Source organism: Gadus morhua, chromosome 7 (genome assembly GCF_902167405.1).
Source record: "Gadus morhua chromosome 7, gadMor3.0, whole genome shotgun sequence".
Lineage (NCBI taxonomy): Eukaryota > Metazoa > Chordata > Actinopteri > Gadiformes > Gadidae > Gadus > Gadus morhua.
The window spans coordinates 16560334-16582921 of NC_044054.1; the positions used below are offsets into that span (position 1 = coordinate 16560334).

The following is a 22588-nucleotide window of genomic DNA, read 5'->3' on the forward strand; positions in this document are numbered from 1 at the left end:
CCAAGCCCACAGGTGATGAACACGGCTGGTTATAGAAGAAAAAGGTACAGGTGTGACGGTGAAGCCACTTTACGTCTGGCTTTATAGCTAATGTCATCACCTCTTATGTAACAAAAGTGATGGATGTATTAAAACGTGACGCAGTTAAAAATTGATTCAAGCTCATCAAACTTCATTTCTGTGTTTTATATATTTTTGAAGAGATTATTGTCATATTGTCTGGTCAACTTGTTGTGTTCCTACCGGAGAGGTCAGTGTGGAACACAGACCGGAAGCGGCTGGGCAAAACGGGGAGTTGTTGAACAGCCATTGCAGTGTCGTGGCTTAGTAACAAAACACGAAAGAACGAAGAAGACCGACACTTAAAGCTTTCTTTTGTCTTCAGGACCAATTTTAATGGTTATAAAAGTGTACAGACTAGGTGAATTTATCTACACATAGCGAGCGGGTAAGTCTGTCCATGTATTTGCAACGATGGGATCTACGCCTTAACCCTCGGTGTGAGAGCTGACGCTCAAAAGCTCTCACAGCTAGCGAGTTGTCATGGGGGCTAATGGAGGGACGCTAGCGCTGCTAACCCTGAGCTGTACGGCGTAATATACGACCCCGGATAACCATACAGCTGAATAACGTCACATGTAATATACATTTAGAACAGAATCTCACCGTTTGATGAATCCAAATGTATGTAGTATTCCAGTGTGTATTTTAACCAAAGGGTTAGCTACCGTAGCATCGCTAGCAGTGCTACGTAGTATCGGGACGTGACACGTAGCTAGAAGGTTCAAGTTAGCGACCCTGTTAGACGGCCTCACCTTAATGTTTGAGGATAATTGATCTACACGGGCTTTATTATAGAATTCGAATGTGTTTCAGAGTTCACGAAAGCTACCTTTATGTGCAGTAAAGGGAACTAGCGATGACAACGCGACTACCGGCTGTAATGTCACTGGTTTGACAGTAGAATCATCTGGTATATGCATAGCGGTCCCCATATGTGGCCTTTAGCATTGTGTGTATTTAAATATGTCGACTTTTACTGCACACATTTAGTTTTTAATACAGCTCTACGAATAAACCCTATACATAAGAAATGATTTAAGAAAAAAAAAAACTGGACTACAAGGGCTGTTGTCCTTTTATTTATAGTTATATCTTTGATTATATAAGCCTCTTGTGTAGATTGACTGGGGCATCGTATGATGTGGATGGGAGATCATTCTTTCTCAGAACATAGACCCTGACCCTATTTTCAGTTTAATAATGACTGAAAATCGTAATATTACTCGTTGGAACCTACCTATGTCTAGGTCACTGGACCATGAAAACTATTTTGCTCTCTACACTCTATGTTGGTAACCGGTTTGTTGTGTTGAATATCTGTTCTCTTGAATTCTTATTACAATTCCCACCTTTTGACAATTTAAAACGTCTATGATCATCTCACTTGTGAGTCAATAGTTATGGAAGGCACAATCAAACCATAATCTTCTTGTTTATTGTGCTCCCAATACCCAGGCCATTTGGGCAACTTTAAAGTAATATGTTGACATAAGGTGCTATGTCCGGTGCCGTAGTCTAGTGCGAGCGCCTGTTGGTAGACAAGAGACTTGTTGAACGTGGATGTCGGTGCCCATCTCGCCAGCATATGCAGCTGACTTGGCTGCTTCACAAGTTCATATGTTTGAGTCTCAGCCTCTTATGCCGGCCCACTCTTTCACAGCAGTCATTCTGGGAAGGCGGGGGGAAGCGATGGGAGACAGGAGCCTATCTCCTGCTGACGTGTAGCTCAGCTGGGTTTTGCATGGCTTTCACCTTTGCCTGCTGTACTCTTTAGTCCCTGACTTGTTTGCATGTTACTCAACATGACCCCACACTGCTCCTCACTTGTGGGTTTCAGATGTCAGTATGTAAGGAAAGAATAGAGGAAGCTTACATACAATTAGGCAGGGGACTGGTTGGTTGTCCCTTGTTACAAACATATTTTTGTTTGGCAGCCAAATGTTTTTGTGGATTAAAAGTTTTTTTATAATCTTTCACAGATAAACAGTGATTATCAATGAATTAGTTGTCAAATTCTGAAATGTTTAAGCCCTAGTGCTAAGAGTTGTGAATGGTTTTATTTTAAATGGTGTTGAAAACACAGATCTCTGATTGCTTATGGGAGGTATGTGAAGCCTATCTGATAATCATCCTTGCTCTGAAACTCCTGTCCAAAGAGCCACACTGATGCAAGATAATCACTTGCTGCATGTTCTTGTAGAATTCCATTGTTTTTATCACCAGTTGATTGAAATTCACTCATGGTTCTTATGGTAGCGCATTATCTCTTGTCAGAACTCCTTGATTGGCGTTAACTAGTCCTGGGGAGATGGTCCCAGTTTGGGACATTAAAATAGAGTATACCTAGACCCTCCAGTCATCTTGTTCTGTCAATCTCAAGGTGTTAACCTCCCATGTTGTGTTGGCAACACAGAATTTCCAATCTTCCAATCAGACCCCAGTTATATTATGACCCACCTTGTTGTGTAAAGTGATCCTGACTAATGTTCAAATGATGAGTCACAACCCAAGCACTTATCTATAGAGCTGCATATCATTTTATTTGGTTGGTAATCTGGTAACAAGTACTCCTGACAGTACTACTCACTGAGTTGCTGTACTGAGACTGTTTTTGTAGTGGCCCAGATCATTGTAAGTTCTAGCTTTATGTACTACAATTTATTCCTACGATTGTTTTTGATAGTATTTTTGTGATTAATTTAGTTTTTTCTTCTCCCCTGCAGGATTCGACAGCTTTGGATATGTCATTCATATTTGATTGGATTTATAGTGGTTTCAGCAGTGTACTGCAGTTTCTAGGTGAGTACAGACACACACACACTTGTCCTGTTCCTCTGGGTGGCAACGTATTCACGTTTAAAAGCATTTTGGTTGATTAATTGTCTTTTGTTTTAGCAACTGCAATGTCATAAGGTCAAACGATCGTTTGGCCAGAAACTTATAGTTTACAGCCATGGTTCATGGCACAATTCATTTGCAGCATTTCTCCTTATGACGCTCCTGCGCAATGAGGGTTCTAAGAACGTATCCCAAAAGGGTTGTGGCCATTGGGAAACCTTTTCAACTCTTAGTAGAAAGATTTTTTTGATCCGGCAGAGCAGTGAATGAGTTTGAAATCACTTCAGTAACCCGAGACGTTCTAAAGGGGGCTGTCCCTGTGAAGAGCTTTGTATGAGGTTTTCCAAGATTTCTTTGTTGCAAAGATTCTGCATGTGTTTTGCTTTTGCCCTCCTGCCAGGAATCGTAACAATGACAATATAGCTCTTTGGTCTTTCAATGTGCGTCAGAGTGTACAGAGTTATGGTCAAAATAGCAGGATATTGCCAAACAAAATGTCTGATCACAAAGAGCGATGTGCTATAATGCTATGGTTCCTATGAGTGACAGGGGCACTCTTTGGTAGAACACGATAAAGTGATTTGGACATTAGATTGGTTAGAGATGTTTTTGTGAAGCTTGTTTAGTATGGTCTATTAACTTTTACGGCTTCATCTCTGAAGCGTCTCCACCAAAAAAGTTTAGCTTTTAAATGTAGCATTTGTTTGGCTACTTTCTAAAGAGACAAACCTAATTCCACATGAAGATGGAAGGACTGGCGGCCCTGGGCCCCGAATCGCCTGTTGAGTCTATTCTTTGTATGTTTTTATCTAGAACACTAAGTTTACGTGTGCTCGCATTACTCTTGCCCGGCCCGTTGATAAAATGGCACACCTGACCTAACGATGCGTTGATCAAAAAAAGCCTAAACCACATTGAATGTGTCAGGAATTTGAAAACTCCCCAATCTAAGCCATGACATCCCGGTTCTCTCATGTTACCGCATGGCCATAGACCTCTCTCTGCCTCAGGAAACGGGTCTTTTGTGCATACATGTCAATGAGAGTGCAGAGCCGCTTCTCCGGCTCTCCCTGTCCGACGGGTCGCTACCTTGTTATCCAGTGAGCCGTCATCGCCGGCAATCCCTGAGTCAGCCAACTTGTGTCATACGTGGACTGGTGCAGTTTCACATGAGAGCAAAGGGCGTCTGGGTGGCATCGCTTCCTCTTTTGAAGCACTTGCTAAGGCTCATTATTTGACTTCCTCACATAACTGTATTAAGTGGGGATGACTTTAAGATTATCAAATAAGATACCTCACTTCAAATGTCCATATTCTTCAACATAACGATCCTCTATTAGACAGCTTGGATTTTGAATTCATAAGTACACTTGATATGAATTGCTGTTGTTTAAAAATGCTCATAATCATGTATATTTCCCAGATGGCTCAGTCCTAGTTCGGTACTAAGCCTTTTGGCTAGCTAACAATTCAATAAAGAAATAAAGTCAAATATCTCAGAGCGAAATATACAAGTTATTATTTTTCTATTGAAGCTGCCTCTGCAGTATAACTATTAAATGCCACTATGCTTCAAGGTTTTTGTGTTAGAATGATCACGTTAATCTGTAAACTGAACCCTATCACAATGTTGAAAGCATATATCTAGTGACGAGGTGTCCCGAAAGCAAAACATCTCATTCTTATGTCTTGAATTTCTCTTTGTTTGCCAAGAATATGTTTCTGCCAAAACTGTAGCATGGCTTCGTCAAGAACATCACTGTCACAATTTTAATTTTATTGATGGATAAGCCAGTCTTTCTAGCGCTTACTGCCTTGAGCGTAAGTGTGTTTTCTTTCGAACCCTTAAACACTGTTCCTGGGAACGTTCTTTTGGAACTGGTTTCAATCTGGATCTAAAACCCTTTTGGTTTTTTATTACACTGCCATGTAATGCACATTTCATTTTTTTTTATAGGACTGTATAAGAAATCTGGCAAGTTAGTATTTCTTGGCCTGGACAATGCTGGCAAGACAACGCTCCTGCACATGCTCAAAGATGACCGACTGGGACAACATGTGCCAACCTTGCATCCAAGTGAGTACATAATCACACGCGCAGGCTCTTAGACTGATGTTTTTCTTGTTTATGGCCAATCTTCTATTGTGGTGATCCAATACGATATGGACTCATGGTTACGCCACAACTTCACTGCACCAACGCTCTGTTCTGCCTGACGATAACCGATGAGCTGAGAAATATATATTTGGTTTGGTATGGGGACATCTCTACTCTAATGTTGAATCCCTAAAATAATTATTTGACTGTTATACCCCGCCCCCCCCCTTTCATTAATCTCCATGAGAGGTCATCAAAGTTTACTCCTCTTTAGAGGTTTGAGGGTATAAGTCAGTCTTCCTTTGATGGTTAGCTCCATATTCAAGTAAACACGCCACATAAATGTCCAGGGTTAGAGCCTTTTCCCAGGGGTGTAACAATGTACAGTTCCATACCAACCTGAGTGGTAGGTGGGGGGTCAGGCCAAGGGTCAAGCTGTGTATCCTCATCACGGACGGATGCATACAAGCTAAGCTGTCGGTGCTCGTGTGCGTGGGTGATGTGACGAACGATGTGACGATCTGATGGTATTATTTAATAGTCCCTGTCCCTCCAGCACCTTGACAGCCAGATATTGTATACCACAGCTACGGTCAATACATGTGTCATCGTAATAACATCATGAAACGGACCGGAATGTAATTATGGAATTGTTTTAGGAAATTGGTGATTGTTGAACAGGTGAATGGAGTTTGTGTTCTTATTGGCTCTTGTGAACCAGCTGGCAGAGGCAGCTGCAGACTGCTGCTCTCTACGCTAATGTCTGTCCACCAAAAAATAAGGTCTGATGAAATCTCACCATGCACCAATACAAGGATGCCTTGCCCGCTAGACCCTGGTTGCTTTTCGTTTTGGTCAATATATTTTCTAGCACCCTTACCATTTATTTGTCAACATCGATCATCTGTCTTAAAAATGCATTTGATTAGTTTTTTACATTATGGAATATGCTTTCTTTTTGTGACCATTCGTTATTCAATCGTACACATGCTCTCATAGCCATCCCCTGACAGGGATGTATCTTGGATATTGTTTCTTATCGTTACTTTTTTTTTTTTAACTCAAGCTTGACGAAGTTCCCTGTTGTGATTGTGATAAAGGGCTATGCAAATACACTTGACATGGCAGCTTCAAGTATTTCATAACACCTGATCACCAAGTTTGAACTAAAGTAACCATGCTCCCGTGTTTTCCCATCAGCGTCTGAAGAGCTGACGATCGCTGGCATGACCTTCACCACCTTCGACCTGGGAGGCCATGCACAAGGTGGGTGTCTGTGAAAGCAGGACAAATTTAATTTGTGAGATGATTTTGGATGCTGTACAGAGACTTCCACCTGTTTCTGATAAATAAGTATCTGTATTCATGTCATCATGTGTAATCTGCATACATAAAAAAAATGTAACTAACATGAGGTGATTCACCCGCTCGGCCTTTTTGTGTCCCCAGCTCGCAGAGTGTGGAAGAACTACCTTCCCGCCATCAACGGCATCGTGTTCCTCGTGGACTGTGCAGACTTGCCAAGATTGGGTGAATCCAAAACAGAATTAGACGTGAGTACCTGCTATACTGACCAACACACTTTCTTAGGATGGTTTCAGGACATCACGTAGAGAAAGAAATGGTAAAAAATAAAAGTTATAAAACGTGAGTCTTTTCTCTATAATAATTAGATAAGATACATTCATTGGGCTATATTAAAGGGGACATATTACACCAGGTGTGAGTGTGATTAGCCATTTCAAGACGGATAGATGTGCAACGTTTGCCACAGTCCACTGGGTAGTCTGGTAGACTGATCTATCCCGCACACATCTAGGTGGACACGCCCACCTGTGTTGTCTGAAGCTGCAACATTTCACAACGGCTTGTAATGTGAAATAATATGTCCCCTTTAAACATAAGTATGCTACCATTTATTGACCCTTTTACGAAGGCACTTGACTGAGAGTGTGTGTGTAAAGTTCTCAAATGATTTCATCCTGTGTGCGAACACAGTTCTTGTTGTAACGTGATTCTTGCTTTCACACGAGTAAGTGATGATCTGATGGAATTGAAACCATTATGTTGGTTTTAATATGGGTAGTTTAATATTGGTCATAGGAAATCTGTTGTCGGAATGTGATGCTTGAAACAGTGTGGTTCCTCCAGGTCATCTCGGAGTCGTGATGCACTGATTGATTGGCCAGCATTACATGCCCATATATGGCTTGAACATGTGATCAGGGATTAGCTGATTAAGCGTTTTTTTTGTTTTTTATTTATGTTTGCGCTAAAAAGAGTAGGCTAACACTTTACATTTTACATTATTACCACATCTCCATGTCAGTTGAAACTATTGAAATATAACCTCATAGGTCAATGCTTCTCCCCATGAATTCCTTCTGCTTCATGTGAAGCTAGCTCGCTTCCACACCGCTTTAATGGCAGACGAGTGACTCTTTGGAGACGCCATAGGGAAAGAAGAATGCAGCCATAGTGCTTGCAAGTTCCACATATTTGCTCCAACGTGAAGCCATGGCCTCCTTGAACCCTACACTATGTAACAGTGTTCAGCCCCAGGGCTGAGCTCGTGAGTGAAGCCGTGGACAGCGCTCCTAATGGGCGCGGATGGCACAAAGACTCTGTGTTTCACCATGCAGTCTGTCCTCATCGGGAGGCTCAGGCCTGGTTAGGCTGTGTTTCTAAATGAGGAACTCTATACGCTTCCTTTGCATAATGGTAACTACGTTTAATACTTGAACTGTACTTTTGGCAAAATGCATTCGTCCTATTTGGTGTTATTTGCTGCTCGATTGTCAGTAGTCCCAAACGAGCGCGGTCCTTTTACAGTGTGGTTATGTAACACACTGCCCTTCCGTCCCCCCAGGCACTTATGACGGACGAGACCATTGGAAACGTGCCTATCCTGATCCTGGGCAACAAGATTGACAGACAAGAAGCCGTCAGTGAGGAGAAGCTCAGGGAGCTGTTTGGACTGTATGGACAGACAACGGGCAAGGTGAGTTAGAGGGGCCGCGGCGGGGGGGGGGGGGGGTAGCCCTCTGATTCAGTTTGTGAGCGATGGGCTCGGATTGTGGAGATGGGAGTGACACTGTGCACCCGCCCGCTCCAAAGGGGTCCGTTACTACGCTGGCTGTCATCCAGCGAAGCGGTTTAGATGTCAGTTCAGTTTTGTGGAAAAACTGGAAGAATTCCACGTTAGCGGGGCTGGCTGTTGGCTAGAGCACTAGCACCCATGGGTCACATCTTGGGTTTAACCGCCGGGTGTCCGAACGTATAGACCATGAAATAACCCCAGCCAACGACATCAACAGTAACAGCTGCTCAGATCCAGCTGCTTTGAGTAGAGGGATCTAGCTGTTGCTTTGCCGGTTCACCCCCATGTTGGCTGCCGTCATGTGAATTAAGAAATTAATCCATGCATTCATATAATTGTCTTAATGTATGACGAAAATATGACTATATTGAGGTAATGCTTTTCAAAAATACTTCTGATAACCTATGAAACTGGACCGAAAAGCTTCAGAGGGATGCAAAGTAAATCTTCCATTACAGTGACGGTGACGGTGTGTGTGTGTGTGTGTGTGTGTCTCGCAGGGCAACGTCCCCATGAAGGAGCTGAACACGAGACCACTGGAGGTGTTCATGTGCAGCGTGCTGAAGCGCCAGGGCTACGGAGAGGGCTTCCGCTGGCTCTCCCAGTACATCGACTAAAGGGCCCCCCCCCCCCCCCCAACAACACGACCAAGGACCGCCCGCTGCTGCAGCCACCCCCCCACCACTACGGGGAGGGGGAGGGGGAGGCGCCTGACCCACCAGCCGCCCCTGCCGTTGCCACCAAGTACCATAGCCAGCCCACCACCCCGACCCCCCTCAACCACGCCCATGTTCGGTTAGAAACATCTGCCTCCAGCTGCCGAGAGAACGCAGTACAACCTGAACCCAATAGACTTTTATTGGTCGAACATTTGGTTACACACATACACACACACACACACACACACACAGGTACAGACACACACAATCACACACACAGACTGACACGCATACACCCACAAACACCAACTCACACATTCTCGCACTTGCGCACGCACACGTTTACTTATTTATCTCGTTAATCTCCTGTTCATATTTTTTTTTTTCTCTTTTCAAAGCGGTCAAATTAATATGGATTGTGCAGCAGAGGCGTTTCCATTCACAGGCTTGAAATCTTTATACTAATCCATTCCCAGTTTCTTTCTGCCTTGTCCCATTCCGCTATCCGTTGAGTGTGTTGATGAAATGCATCAGACCCTGTCAATCAATTCCATGGCTCCATTGGTAAAGCAGTGTTCCCTCCCACCTTCCGTCTCATGGCCCCGGCTCCCCACCATCAGTTTGAGCAGCGAGGAAGAGCAGTGTCGTTGTATACATCGCAATACACTTTTTTAAACCGGAACGAAATATGTGCAGATACTTGACCCAGTATTTAATTGTCGGTCCTAAATCTTTTTTTTTCTTTTTTTTTTTGCAGAACATTTTTTTTATTTTGTATCACCTGTTCAATAAACATAAAAAAACCTTATGTGGCCACCTCTATAGCTTGCACCCTAAAGATGTGTATGTGTGGCTGTTATTTTACTGAAATAGAGGCGTCCATTTATCTCAATGTATTGAAAATAAGGACTTTAGGGTTTTCTTGTCAGGGTAGCTGAAAGTTGGGTATTTTCATTATGTTAAAGTTTTCTATACTTTTAGGCACAGGGCATTGAGTGGCTCCAAGCATCTTGATGACCTTCATATTTGCTTAGACTGTATGCATTTACGTAAGAGATTTTAAATACAAAAAACTATCATTGGCTATCACAATTTTTTTACCTTTTTCAAGGTTTAAAATTGAATATTTATACAGCACAAACTGTGATCAGGCTAAAATATAAGGAGCTGGCAACTGATTATGATGACATGCAGTAAGATACAGTGAAGAACAAGTCAGTCCTTAGCTCCCCCTAGAGGTGAGTATTTGACAGCACCAACGACTTCCCCAGAGCAGCCTCTACCGCTGGGCCAGAGACACGCTACGAAGGGACCACATTATATATATATGAAGTGTACTGAAATAACGTACATGGATATTATATAGATAGACATATATTTTTTTCTTTAATAAGCGATATCCCTTAATCTATGTGCATTACCAGAATCTATTATGCATGCCTTCTGTAGGGTTTTGAAGACCAATATTCCAGTACAACACAAGGAGAGCAGATGCCAAAATATGTTAAACAATGTTAACTAATTGGAGATGTGTGCGTCTTTTGTTTTAATATTTTTAAAGGAAACATAATGGAATGACAATTAAGAAATACACCTTTTTTTTTGCTTTTTGTTCCCATCCCTGTGTCTCTTTTAGTCCCTTATGACATCTTAATGAGCTGTTCCAACAGAAGGGGACTTGCTGTTTGCATCATTAAAACAATATTGTAATAAATGTTTGCAATGAATATCAGGCTGGACACGAACGTGAATGGTTTGCTTCTTTTCTTTCTTTTCTTCTTGCAGTCATCACATTAAGACCTACATGGTGACCATTTAGCATGGATTGTGTAACTTGTAAACCATTGATACATTTAATCCACAAAGGGAACAAATGCATCCAAAGCACGAATGTCATCCACTAGCAGATGCCCAACATCAGTGATCAATAAAATAACGTTGGTTATGGTCATCTTAGGAATCCGGTTGATTGGTAATTTTAATTTTCGCTCTAAGACAAAGTAGACATCAACACATGTTTACTGGGTACCTTGCTCATTTGGTTTGCCTACATAACTACAACCAAATTGTATTTCAGTCTGGTCGAGACACAAAGAGGAAAAATTACCTAACTCATCAATGTATTTGGGGTTGAACCACAGCTCTCCGCTTATCTCTATCCCACTTTGGCAGTGGGACGTTTGTTTTCCATCTCCGTTTTGCGTACCTTGTAACCCATATAATTTGCATACACACTAGGCTACAACCAAATGATCTATTCAAAGCCAGGTCAATGACTACCTGGCTGAAAAAAAAGCAGAAAGATAATCAGATCATGTGATTGTGGTCCTCACCAATAGATTTGTTTACTTAAAAAAAGGTGAGGCTGGGTGAGGCTGCACACCTGCTGTGCATTGAGTGATCAGGTTAAACCAGCCCTAACCACACACACTAGGTTCCTAAATGGCAGCTTGGATCACCTTCACCATCATGTGCTTTTACATGGGACAGCTAGATCGGATTAGGCCTTATACCGATTTTACTACTCGAACGGACCGTGTCCATTATCCTTACATACATGGAGAGCCACTTCTGGTTGACCCCTATGTCCCAGCAACAACAAACTCAGGGGGCATTCGAGAAAGATGTTTTCAGTAGACAGCTTTGAGTTCTCTTTGGGTCCCGAATCTTATTTAAAAAAAAAAAAATTAATAATCAACTTCTTTTTTTTTTGTGCTTGCTTCAGAAACAAACATGGGGAGTCCAGGGGCATCTCAAAGTAGCCTAGTCCTTCTAGATAGTCCTTCCGGCGAGAGAATAAACGATTCAAAAACATAACCAGACTGTTTACCACCTCAAGTGAATTAACCTATTCTATCTCCAGTCATGTATGTATATATATATATATATATATATATATATATATATATATATATATATATATATATATATATATATATATATATGTATGTATGTATGTGTACATATATATATATATATGTAAGGTCTGTCTCACTTGTATTCATTTTACTCTGAAATAACTTCAATGGAACTTTAGATGTCTGGGGATAAGCAGCACAGCAGTCTGGAAGTTATTTAAAGCTATAATAAACTGTGTATTTTGTATATTTAGGCCTATGCAAAGCATTCTGAAAAAAAAATTGGCCTTTTTCCTTTCCCTATTGGCTAAGCCCCGGATATTTCAGAAAACTCCCCTGACATGGACCCGAAATGAACTGACAGCTGTCCCGCATATGGCAACAGTCCCTTTCTCCTCCATGTAGCGTTTCAATCTTCAGAGGGTCAAAGCCAAAGTTCCTTTCCCCCCAATTCCTTCTCCACCATGACCGAGATAACCCCCACTACAAGTCTTTGCTGTGGAAGTACCAGGGAGTTGGAGAACCCGACGCAGTCTTTAAGATTCATGGATAATATCAGAAAATATCCCCGTAGAGATCGGACTATCATCGAGTTATCTAGGTGTTCTTATCCGATCTCGCGTGTCCGTTCGGGCCGAGTTAGATCGGGTAAAGGTGTCTACATGCATTTTAAAAGTCTGCTTAAGGTCTTATTCAAATTCTTTATCCGAAAATGACTCTGCATGTAAACGCACAGTTTGTCTTTCAAACTCTATAATAAATGGGTTTCCAACACCCACCACCCTGCGTCCTTGTTCTGGAGGAGCCCAAAAGAAGCCAAAGAGGTGTGTGGGTTCAGTGTAGCAGCCAATCGGCTGATGTGAAGCATGGTCATTGGGGCACCTGCATTAACACTGCAGACATGGCCGTCTTTAGAAAGCCGAAACTAAACATTTAATATACCCCTGTAAACATTTCAAAATGCACAAGGCCAAAAATATAACGTGTTGACACAACATATTGCTTTTATAGTCAATTCCTTTGGATGGCAGCAGAGTCTTCCTCTAAGAAGTATTATATGGTTGACATATTGTGATAAATTAAGCCAAATGAAAATGTATGTCCACTAGGTGGCAAATACTTTAAATTGAAAATCCACATTCACACACTTAGTAGTCAAATAGGAATGTGAGGCAAACAATATTACCGTCTCTTGCATTGAAGTTCCTCATTCGGGATGAGGCCAGTGTTTATGGGGTGCCGTTTGTAAACATTTGCTCTCAAAAACGTGCTTCACTTCAAGATTTAGTTTTACTACATTTTTACAATTTTTCCCTGATTCAGCAATTAAACACCCCTCGAAGCGCTTTAACAATTGTTGGTATTGATTTTATTAGCCTATAGTAAATTATTAATGCCTTTTGGTGAAACAGCCACACTGAACATCGAGAAGAATAGATGTAGGCCTACAATAACACAAAATTACATTTACATTGAACATGATCGAAGAAGGCGGAAATATACTCTGAGAATTAAAGCGAGACTAAACGTTGATTAATGACGTGAACATGGATTAAACACCCCGTAGGTAGGCAAAGTGAAGTGAATCCACAGCATGGACGTTAAAAGGATCAGCAATGGCCTAGTGAGGTATGTGTTTGGTTATGGCTGATTGGGTGAAGATGGTTCAATTACTAGCTGAGAAAAATCAAGAAGAGCTCATTTGAATGTAATCAAAAACTCAGCATTGAATGCGCTGTTTAATGAGTTAAATAGGAAATTAAAATTCCCCTAATATCGGCTTCTTTTATGACATTTCAGAGTAGTGTTTTATGAAAGTTAGAAAAACAAATTTTACACTAAATGATGATTACAATTATTTTAAATTAGAATCCATACACGTCTACAGTAAGGCAAAGTTGTGACCCTTTTGGCTTCCATAGCCTACATTCCTCCCTGTTAACAGGTATTTTAAAAACGTCTATAAATTACCTGGGCCCCGTTTCTTGATAACGATGGATCCACGCTCGTACGATCATTCTCACGATGGATCTTGCGATCCATCGTAAATTTCTTAGGAGCGTTTCCCGAAACTCCTCTTAACATGAACGCACGTTCACTGCACTCAAGACGTTCGTAGGATTGTAACTGTCTACTGACACGGTGCTGAAATGGGCTCTGTAGGAGTGGGAGGCACAGGAATGTCACAGGAAAATGGGGTTAAAAAGCGTTAAAATATCTCCCCATCAAGGCCAACAGCAGAATAGCATACGAAAAGAATAGACTGCAATAATATGAATGCTAAAGACATTAAAACACAATTGATTAGGCCTAGGCCGATATGTATCACTCCTAATCCTGAATGCAATGTGCATACATTTTTTCACGGCATTTCCCCCCCTGAAATAATTCCATAGTTAACAGAAATCTAAAATAGCTTGTGTGACAACTACATTTATCTTAATGTGCTGACTTCTGAAACATGCTTTGAGCAGCAAAGAGAGCCGACTTTATCTGATTCCGCATAAGGTTTCATTAATTGACGTGCACTCTCTAGTCTAGAATATTTGTAGGCATAAAAAATGCAACGTTCCATAATTCAAACGCAGAGGCTAGGCATTGACACTACTGCTGACCCGATTAGGAGAGCTTGGTCTAGATCCTGCCCATATTGTTGGGCAGGATGAAGTAGGCTATATGTCTTTTTACACTGCCAAGCCGGTTCGGTCACAGCTTGGCAGGCATGTCGATTTCACCTGCTTATTTCAAGTTTCCTATGTAAAACCGAGGGGGTAAAATCCCCCGTTCGTCAAGGAGCAGGCTTTCTTGTTTCACTGGAGAAGGCGGGGCTGCGCACGGAATCTCTGACCTCTTTAGAATAATGTGTATTATTGCATCCTCCCGAATGTTTTCATTTTTTTATGAATGGAGACACCCGCATGCAATAGTGAGTTCACGTCTGATTGTAGACCACAAACGCGATTGACTGTCTATGGTCAGGGATGTTCGTTACTGTCTAGACACGGACCAATAAATAGTGAACTTCATCACAGCCTCACCGAAGCGCCTACAGTGCTTGAAGCAAACAATCGCAACAGAAAACGCCTGCAGAAATTCTCCGACACCCGCTGGTCTTAGCATGATGCATGTCTAGTAGCCTATGTCTTCTGTCATTGATCAATATGAGGACATTTTAACCACGATGTTTTATTCTTTTAGGTTTATTATTTGTGTGCGATTGGTTGGAACTGGCATGGCCGTTTGTCATCTATTAGGGAGTGAAATGCCACCCCCACTTTGACTTGAGACCGCTCCTGGCTAATTTTTTGGTCAATGGAATCCAACTTTTTTGTCCATCCCATGTATAGGGGGGGAAGGGGGCTGGCTGGGGTTGTTGAGTCTCTCTCTCTCTCTCTCTCTCTCTCTCTCTCTCTCTCTCTCTCTCTCTCTCTCTATCTCTCTCTCTCTCTCTCTCTCTCTCTCTCTCTCTCTCTCTCTCTCTCTCTCTCTCTCTCTCTCTCTCTCTCTCTCTCTCTCTCTCTCTCTCTCTCTCTCTCTCTCTCTCTCTCTCTCTCTCTCTCTCTCTCTCTCTGTTCTCTCTGGTTCTCTCTTAAATCTTACATACAGCAGCTTTAACAATCTATTTCAGTGCATCTTTAAATATTTAAGATATTCCTTACTCTTCTCATTGGTGAGTTTGCCTTCAACTTTTTCTACGAGCTCTAAAGTTTATGCACCACTAGCCTAAGTGGAGTGATCCTTTTGTGGCAGTCAAGGTTTCCTCCTCCTTTGGGTTTTTGCAACGGTTCTTGTTCAGGGTGGGGCTGTTATATCTCTTGAATGGAAGTTTGTGGAGCCTTTTGAGACAACAGTAATTTTGCCAAGAAAGGCAAGACACTTGCCTGAAACTAAATATATTTGTTATCCTTAGCCTCTGTTCTATAGCCACAGAATATCTGCCACGCACTCAAATTGCAACCAGGAGCAAAGGGTAATTACAAACACACACGTCATTGGGGATGAGCACCCAGCATTACTGCACTGCATTGTTCAATCCAACCCCTCTCTCATTAAGTCTCTGAAGAGCTCTCTTCTCAGCCCATTCCGACGCTATTATTTCTCTCATATTGCTCACTTTGTGGACCCCCTTAAATCTCTCGCCCTCCTCAAGCATCTCTCACACACCGATGGGAGCAGAGCCAACTGCAGCAGCACAGGCTGCTAGTCGTGGTGTCAGAGAAGAACGGGCATCTGCTGCTGCGGAGAAATCATGATATCTGCAGCACACACACTCATGGAAGTTTGAACAGACACATGAACCTACGCACACAGATACACAAACACATGAATATATCTACAAAAGGGAACAATAACCTTGTTTGTGCACGATATGTCCATGATGCAGACGCATGTACCACACACACAATTCACAAAAACCTTCATGTACGCAAAAACGGACACCCTTGACTGTTGGTCTGCTTGGCCTACATTTTCCTCTCTAGCAGAAGACACTTAGAATATAAACGTAAACCAGTGAAGAGCTCTGCCAGCAGAAACAAAGAACTACACAACAAGGCAATGTAAGTCAATGGCATAAAATAGTATAATCCAGTTTTATATTACGACGACAATATAAACTGCAAGTGCACCTTGGTGACGTGTACACAACCTCAGACCATTAGCTTAAGTATCATTCCACCAGGGGGCAGGAGAGGAGGGCATTTGACTTGGATGGTCACCTACACTTCTGTTGTACGCCAATCACGAATACGAGTCCTGCGAGTGAGCGTTGTAGTGACGGGATATATTAACCTTCTTTGGCTGATAATGGGTTATTTAAAGCCCTGATTATAAAAAGAAGAACAATTATGAAGCACCCCTATCCCACCACTCTTATTTTGTCAGGTTTAATTAATATGCTCCCTGACTCGCCCCACCTCATCAGGATGTATTCAAGGTGTATAGTAGCCTACGCGACACACAACGGCGAGGCCGATTGCCTGACCCAAGCAGTAACGGGGTTGTGTGGATGACCCGAGGACAGGAAAGTGACGAATGCCTCCTCCCTTCTATAGCAGCTGAGGGTTTCACAGCAAATACGCTAAATGCCTCTGATCAGAACACACGGCATTTATCTCCATCTGGAGGCCATGTGGTGCAACTGCGATGTGCAATTGTGTCATTTGCCGTGACCGGTCAATAGAAGGGTCGAATGTCTTGATCAATGGCTTCTCGAGATGTCAACCGGTTTGTGTCACCACGTTCATTTTGTAATTTTTAAGTTGGATTTACTGTTTTTATTTGGAGACTGCCAAACCTACCTCCACTAAAACCTGTCATTTTTTGCTTTACTTTATTGGGATCAACTAGTAGGCCTACTACTAGTCCTTGTCCTTTGGCCTTCAGTAGTATAGGGCTCCTCACCGACAATGCAACAGGTCTTATTCACTTTAAAAATCCACTCTTCATTTATGCATTGTAGGCTACCAGGTTCATGGACAAAAACTGTCCAGGTCTCATCTTTATGTTGCTACAAAGAGAACATTCGACTCCTTTTAGATAGGAAATATGTGTACTCAACTTACTTTGGGTATGTTATCTACCAAAAACACCCAAGAAAGAGGCCTAGTCAAAAAATTGTATCAAAAGTAACTATCAAGCCAATAGGCTTCTTCATTATAAGTAAGTGATCATATTTCCCTAAGGTAGGCTTTCAGATGAAAAGATACACAGAACAAGACCGTTTGGTACACAGAAAGCACTGCTTTATTGACTGCACTGGGCTGGATTGAACTGGATTGGACACCACCAGATGAGGGCGGGACTTCAGGGGATGAGACAAAGTTTGGGGAGGAAGGGGAGGGAGGATGCAGCCGTCGTTAAGGCAACACAAACAGCATGCAGATACAGTCACAGGAAACATCATTTGTCGTCAGCATCATCATATTGCTCTTTAAAGTTTCGCTTAAACATTGAATTTGTACAAAAAGGAAGAAAATAGGTTTTTCGCACTAATGAAAAATACACTTTTAGTTTTTCCCTCCTACAAAGAAGATTCTAATACAAGAAAATAAATATAGCAAAAAAAGCCCAAAAAATAATTTAAAATAGCTCTTTTTAATATATGTTCGATATTTCTCTTAGCTATTAACAAATGGCACAACATTCTTCGAAACAAAGAATACAGAAGGATGGCCTCCTGCAACATTCATATTATCGTGTTGAAGAAGTGATGCAGAGGGGGGAGGGTCCGGAACACCTTACTGAAGAACGCCTTATCGAAGAACGTCTTACTGAAGAACGCCTAACTAAAGAACGCCTTACCGAAGAACACCTTACCGAAAAACGCCTTACCGAAGAACGCCTTACTGAAGAACGTCTTACTGAAGAACGTCTTACTGAAGACCGCTGGAGGCGGAGCCTGTGCCAAGCTTGCTTTTACTCCCAAAAGGAAGCTGATTGATATTGATAAATAGCTCGTAAATAGGACCAATGATATTGAAAATGCATGATTATGACCCAGGGTAATGGAAATAGTGCATGAATATGACCAATAGGATAACGAAAAGCAAATATGGTACACTTACAAAAATAAGAGACCTGCTGATAAGAAAACTAGAACAGAATGCAAACTAGCTAAACATGAGCAGTGCATGGTTGTTAAAACAGTTCTAAAGATAGGATCACTACCTAAAACAGGCCACTCCCAGCCTGCAACACTAATAAGATGATCATTCAAGTGCTTACACTCAATCCAACTGAGGAGATCAACAAAATCCAAACGAACAAAACCAATAAAAACGTTTTGGAAGCCAGAACTTCTGGGAACTCTTTAAACCTGAGGAGAGGGACTTGGCAACCGCAGGTCGAGGGAGACATGTCAGAGAGTTTCCTATTAAACGGGACAAACAGCCAGCTCCTCACTGGCCTGACTGGGCCTGGAGGTACTGCAGAGGGAGAGGGAGAGGTGTGTGGTGGTGGAGGGTGGGGGGGGGGGGGATGGAAAAAGCAGTTGACAACTAGGAAGAAGCAAGATAGAAATGCAATGAGAGAGAGAGAGAGAAAGAGAAAAAGAGAGAGACAGACACAGAGAGAGGCAGAGATTATGGTGCAGTGTGAGGGAGAATAAATAGTTTGAAAGAATGTTCCAGATCTCTGAAAGAGGGGAGGGAGATTATCTCAGGGAGACGAGAACGCAAGCTGAACACGTTTTAACCGCAATTAGCCATGGAATGGACACAGCGCGCACACACACACACACACACACACACACACACACACACACACACACACACACACACACACACACACACACACACACACACACACACACACACACACACACACACTGCAGTTTTCCCGATTTATGTAATCAAAGCCTATATTTCCTGGCTGTGCTTGTGAGGTTTGGACACTGGAGTCCGATAAATAAACGGACTCGGAGGAAACAGACACATGTTTGTTCTCCAGTTGAAGGCAGGGAGAGGAAAACAGAGGGGGGCGAACAAGAGGAGGAGGCTCGGGGGAGAAGCAGATGCCAAGGAGAGATCAGTACAGGGGAGAGCAATCAAGCAGAGTGGGAAGGGCAGAGAGAGAGAGGGGGACCAATGGGGAGCAGGCTTTACTTCTAATGAACCAACAGGCTAGACGACCCAAGGCCCGGGTTTGGGAAGCTGCTGACCGCCACCACATGTTCACACACACACACACACACACACACACACACACACACACACACACACACACACACACACACACACACACACACACACACACACACACACACACACACACACACACACACACACACACACACACAGTACGTGGTCTGCCTCTGGAAGGCAGATTCCAGCAGGCCCTCCCCCTCCGTCTCTCGGCGTGTCTCAACATTAGCATGCTGCGGTTGTTGTTTCTGGACAGATGGTCGCGTGAAGTGGCACAGCAATTAATGCCAATTTCATAAGACACTTCATTTGACTGTTCAAAACACTGGAAGGGGGCCGTCTTCGAGAGGAGAGAGTCTGCACGACTCATGCAATTACAATAACTCTCGTTGGCCTTCAACCAAGAGGAACCTCCAGGGTGTGGATGCTGATTGTCGTGATTGGTTGAACCAGCATGGATGGGCGGGGCTCCGGGGGAACTCTTGATGGTTGAGACACCTCTCCAACCACCCCCCCCCCCCCCCCCCCCCCCCCCCCAAATAATGCAAATATGAAGGGAGAGGAAAGGGAGGGAAGTGCCGAACAGAGAACATCTGAAAGCGATAAAGAGCCCAGAGAATGGCACGGAGGGAGCAAAGAAGAGCCTGGTGGAGTTTATATTAGCTTCTTGTTAACTCGACAGTATGGACGGGCTACAAACAGAACACAGGGGAAAGAACAAGCTGTCCTCTCTTCTCTCTCTCCAGCTCTCTGGCTGCGGTACAGCACCCGCCTCCCCCTCTCTCTGCATCTGTCCTTTCTTAACGCCCTCTCCCTCCTCTTCTTATGGATGTCTCCTTTCCTCCTCACCCCGTCCCCCCCCTCCCTCCCTCACCCCAGCGCTCACTACCTCACTCTCTCTTTTTGAGTTGAGCAGAGAAGTGTGTCTCTCACACACACACACACACACACACACACACACACACACACACACACACACACACACACACACACACACACACACACACACACACACACACACACACACACACACCCTCTCAGTCAACACACAAGTCTATTATTTTTCCTTAAAGCAACAGAGTTCCTTTTCCCCACCGATTGTCCTTCACTTTAATATCAAAAGAGGATGGAGGGAAATGGCAGCAGTGGGAGGAAGGAGAGGGAGGGGAGAGGGGGAGATAAGTGGGTGAGGGGCGAGAGGGAAGGGAGGGGGATCACATGAAACAGGGTGGCGGGGTGGAGTGGTACTCACAGGGAGGGTCAAATCAAGGGCAACAATGGTGACAAGGTTATGCAAGAGGAGGAGAGGCAGAGGGGGAGATGATCTGAATGGGGAGGGAGCTGACGGGTGTCTGGGGTAGGGTGCGGAGGGGGGGTGAAGCCAGGGGAGTGGAACGATCATGATATCACGCTGTGATGTAACCGGGCTGAAGCAAAGCAAAACTAACTAAAAGGGTTGTGGGTGGATCACCGCTCTGCCTTCATACCAGCCTCTGCGGTCAGCTAAAGCACCGACCACAAACAGAGGCGGAGAGCAGCTTGCTTTCCACAACACGGCTATTCAAAAGAACTGTATGCCTCTAGTAGTAGCAGTAGTAATAGTAGCAAGCAGTGCAGTCGTGCAGTATTAAACGTTATTGAAGGTGTGTAGAAAGTCCAGCTAAACGGCGGAGTGTGTGTGTGTGTGTGTGTGTGTGTGTGGAGGGGGGGGATGTTGGGGCTGGCGTTGGACAATAGAGTAAGGAGAGGACAATGATGGCAGACAGGAAGCAGACCCGCTCTGTGTTGAGTCAGCGGTCCTCAGCGTCTTGTATTGGATGACTAAGCTTTTTTTTTTGCATCCTGGCTAACCAAACATTAGCTGGATACTAAACAAATGAGTCTTGTGGCTGTGTTATCTAGTGTGAAGCTGATTGAGGCATCAACTTTGAAGCCCAGCCAACTTGAAAAGTGCATTATCTGATAAATCGTTTTTATATCAATCCTTAAGCTACTTATACAGTACATCAAATCCATGGTTTAAAAGAGTTATAATTTGGCCAGAACATATCTATAATAAATGATAACCGCTAGTTTAACTTGCCAATATTTGGTTTCTTTGCTACGTTTATGTGTTGCTTTTTGTTAAAGGTGAATGTTTTGGTCCACAAAAGTGCCATTGAGTCAATCTTTAAAGACATGGAAAACGTTAAATCGGAAAGAAAGAATGCTTGGCATTGTTTCCTATTTATTCAAGACAAGAGAGTCTGCAGCATTGGCCAATCAAAACTCTATTTACAAGACCTGAACCAGTCTCTACTGAATAAGCCAGCTAGCACATAGGAAAAAGTACCAGACAGCATCCAAACGATCTCCAGGTGCCTCCAGAAATCAGGCCAACGCATCACTCTGTTTCTCATTGCCTTGGACCAGGGGACCAAGGTAAACAAAAGGCCACCGCATCCCCAGGGGACCCCAGTAGACACGGTGGCCTTCTAGCATGTCAAGCTGTCAGACTGACCAACAAGCCCAGCTGTCCGCTGATGGGCATTAGAAGGCGGTCAGGGGAGAAGAGTCTGAAACTGGCCGAGGGACGGCCTTCATGACATCATCTTTTCCCAGGGCCAGCCTAACATCTTCTACGGCATCTTCTGTCCAAGGACTGATACTGTACTGAGATTTCCTTCCTCCGTATAAAGAACGTACACAGAGCCCCCTGACAATTACAGAAACAACTTGTGTGCTGGGCTTCACCGCACAGAAACTGGTTCAGGAGAAAACACTTTCAGACGTGGGCGTGCAACGTGAGAGCACCAAGTTACAGCAAACCTGAAAGCCTCAGCTCACACCAAGCGGGGTCGTCCATACGCCCACACCAGCACTTCAACATGACCCACCCCTCCCTGGACACTAGATGAAGGTGGTTCGCTTGGAGATATTCTGAGAGTCTCAGCGGTGAACTATGAAGCAGAAGGAGAGGGCATTGAAGCCACACTGTAAATATAATATCATATCATATAATCTATTTGTATTTACTAGGGCTGCACAATGTCCCAGAAATACTCTGAAAACATTGCAGTACTCTCATGTAGATATCATAGCGGTTGTTCATAATGTTCACACACTTATAGGGTATAAAAAGTCTCGGGGGAACATCAACAAAGTCCTCTGGTGCTCGGTGCTATTCCTAGAACACAGGCTACAAAACCAGAAGCGTTTGCTATGTTCAAATACAAAGCTGGAATCCCCATCCGAAAACAACCTTTGTGAAGAATGGCAACCTGTTTCAAAAGGGCTTTCCTTCATCCATGGCAATAAATCAGCTACATGAAAGAGTTTAAAAGTTTCCT

The 22588-nt window shown here is 43.3% G+C and overlaps 1 protein-coding gene across 1 annotated transcript; it reads left to right on the forward strand.

Annotated features, from left to right (window-relative positions):
* The first annotated feature begins 254 nt into the window (after window positions 1-254).
* sar1b (secretion associated, Ras related GTPase 1B) lies at window positions 255-10503 on the forward strand. Its single transcript, XM_030360253.1, has 7 exons — window positions 255-448; window positions 2787-2862; window positions 4859-4978; window positions 6200-6265; window positions 6449-6552; window positions 7869-8000; window positions 8600-10503. Exons 2-7 carry the CDS (start codon window positions 2805-2807, stop codon window positions 8714-8716), a joined length of 597 nt encoding a protein of 198 aa, XP_030216113.1. The 5' UTR covers window positions 255-448; window positions 2787-2804; the 3' UTR covers window positions 8717-10503.
* The last annotated feature ends 12085 nt before the right edge of the window (window positions 10504-22588 follow it).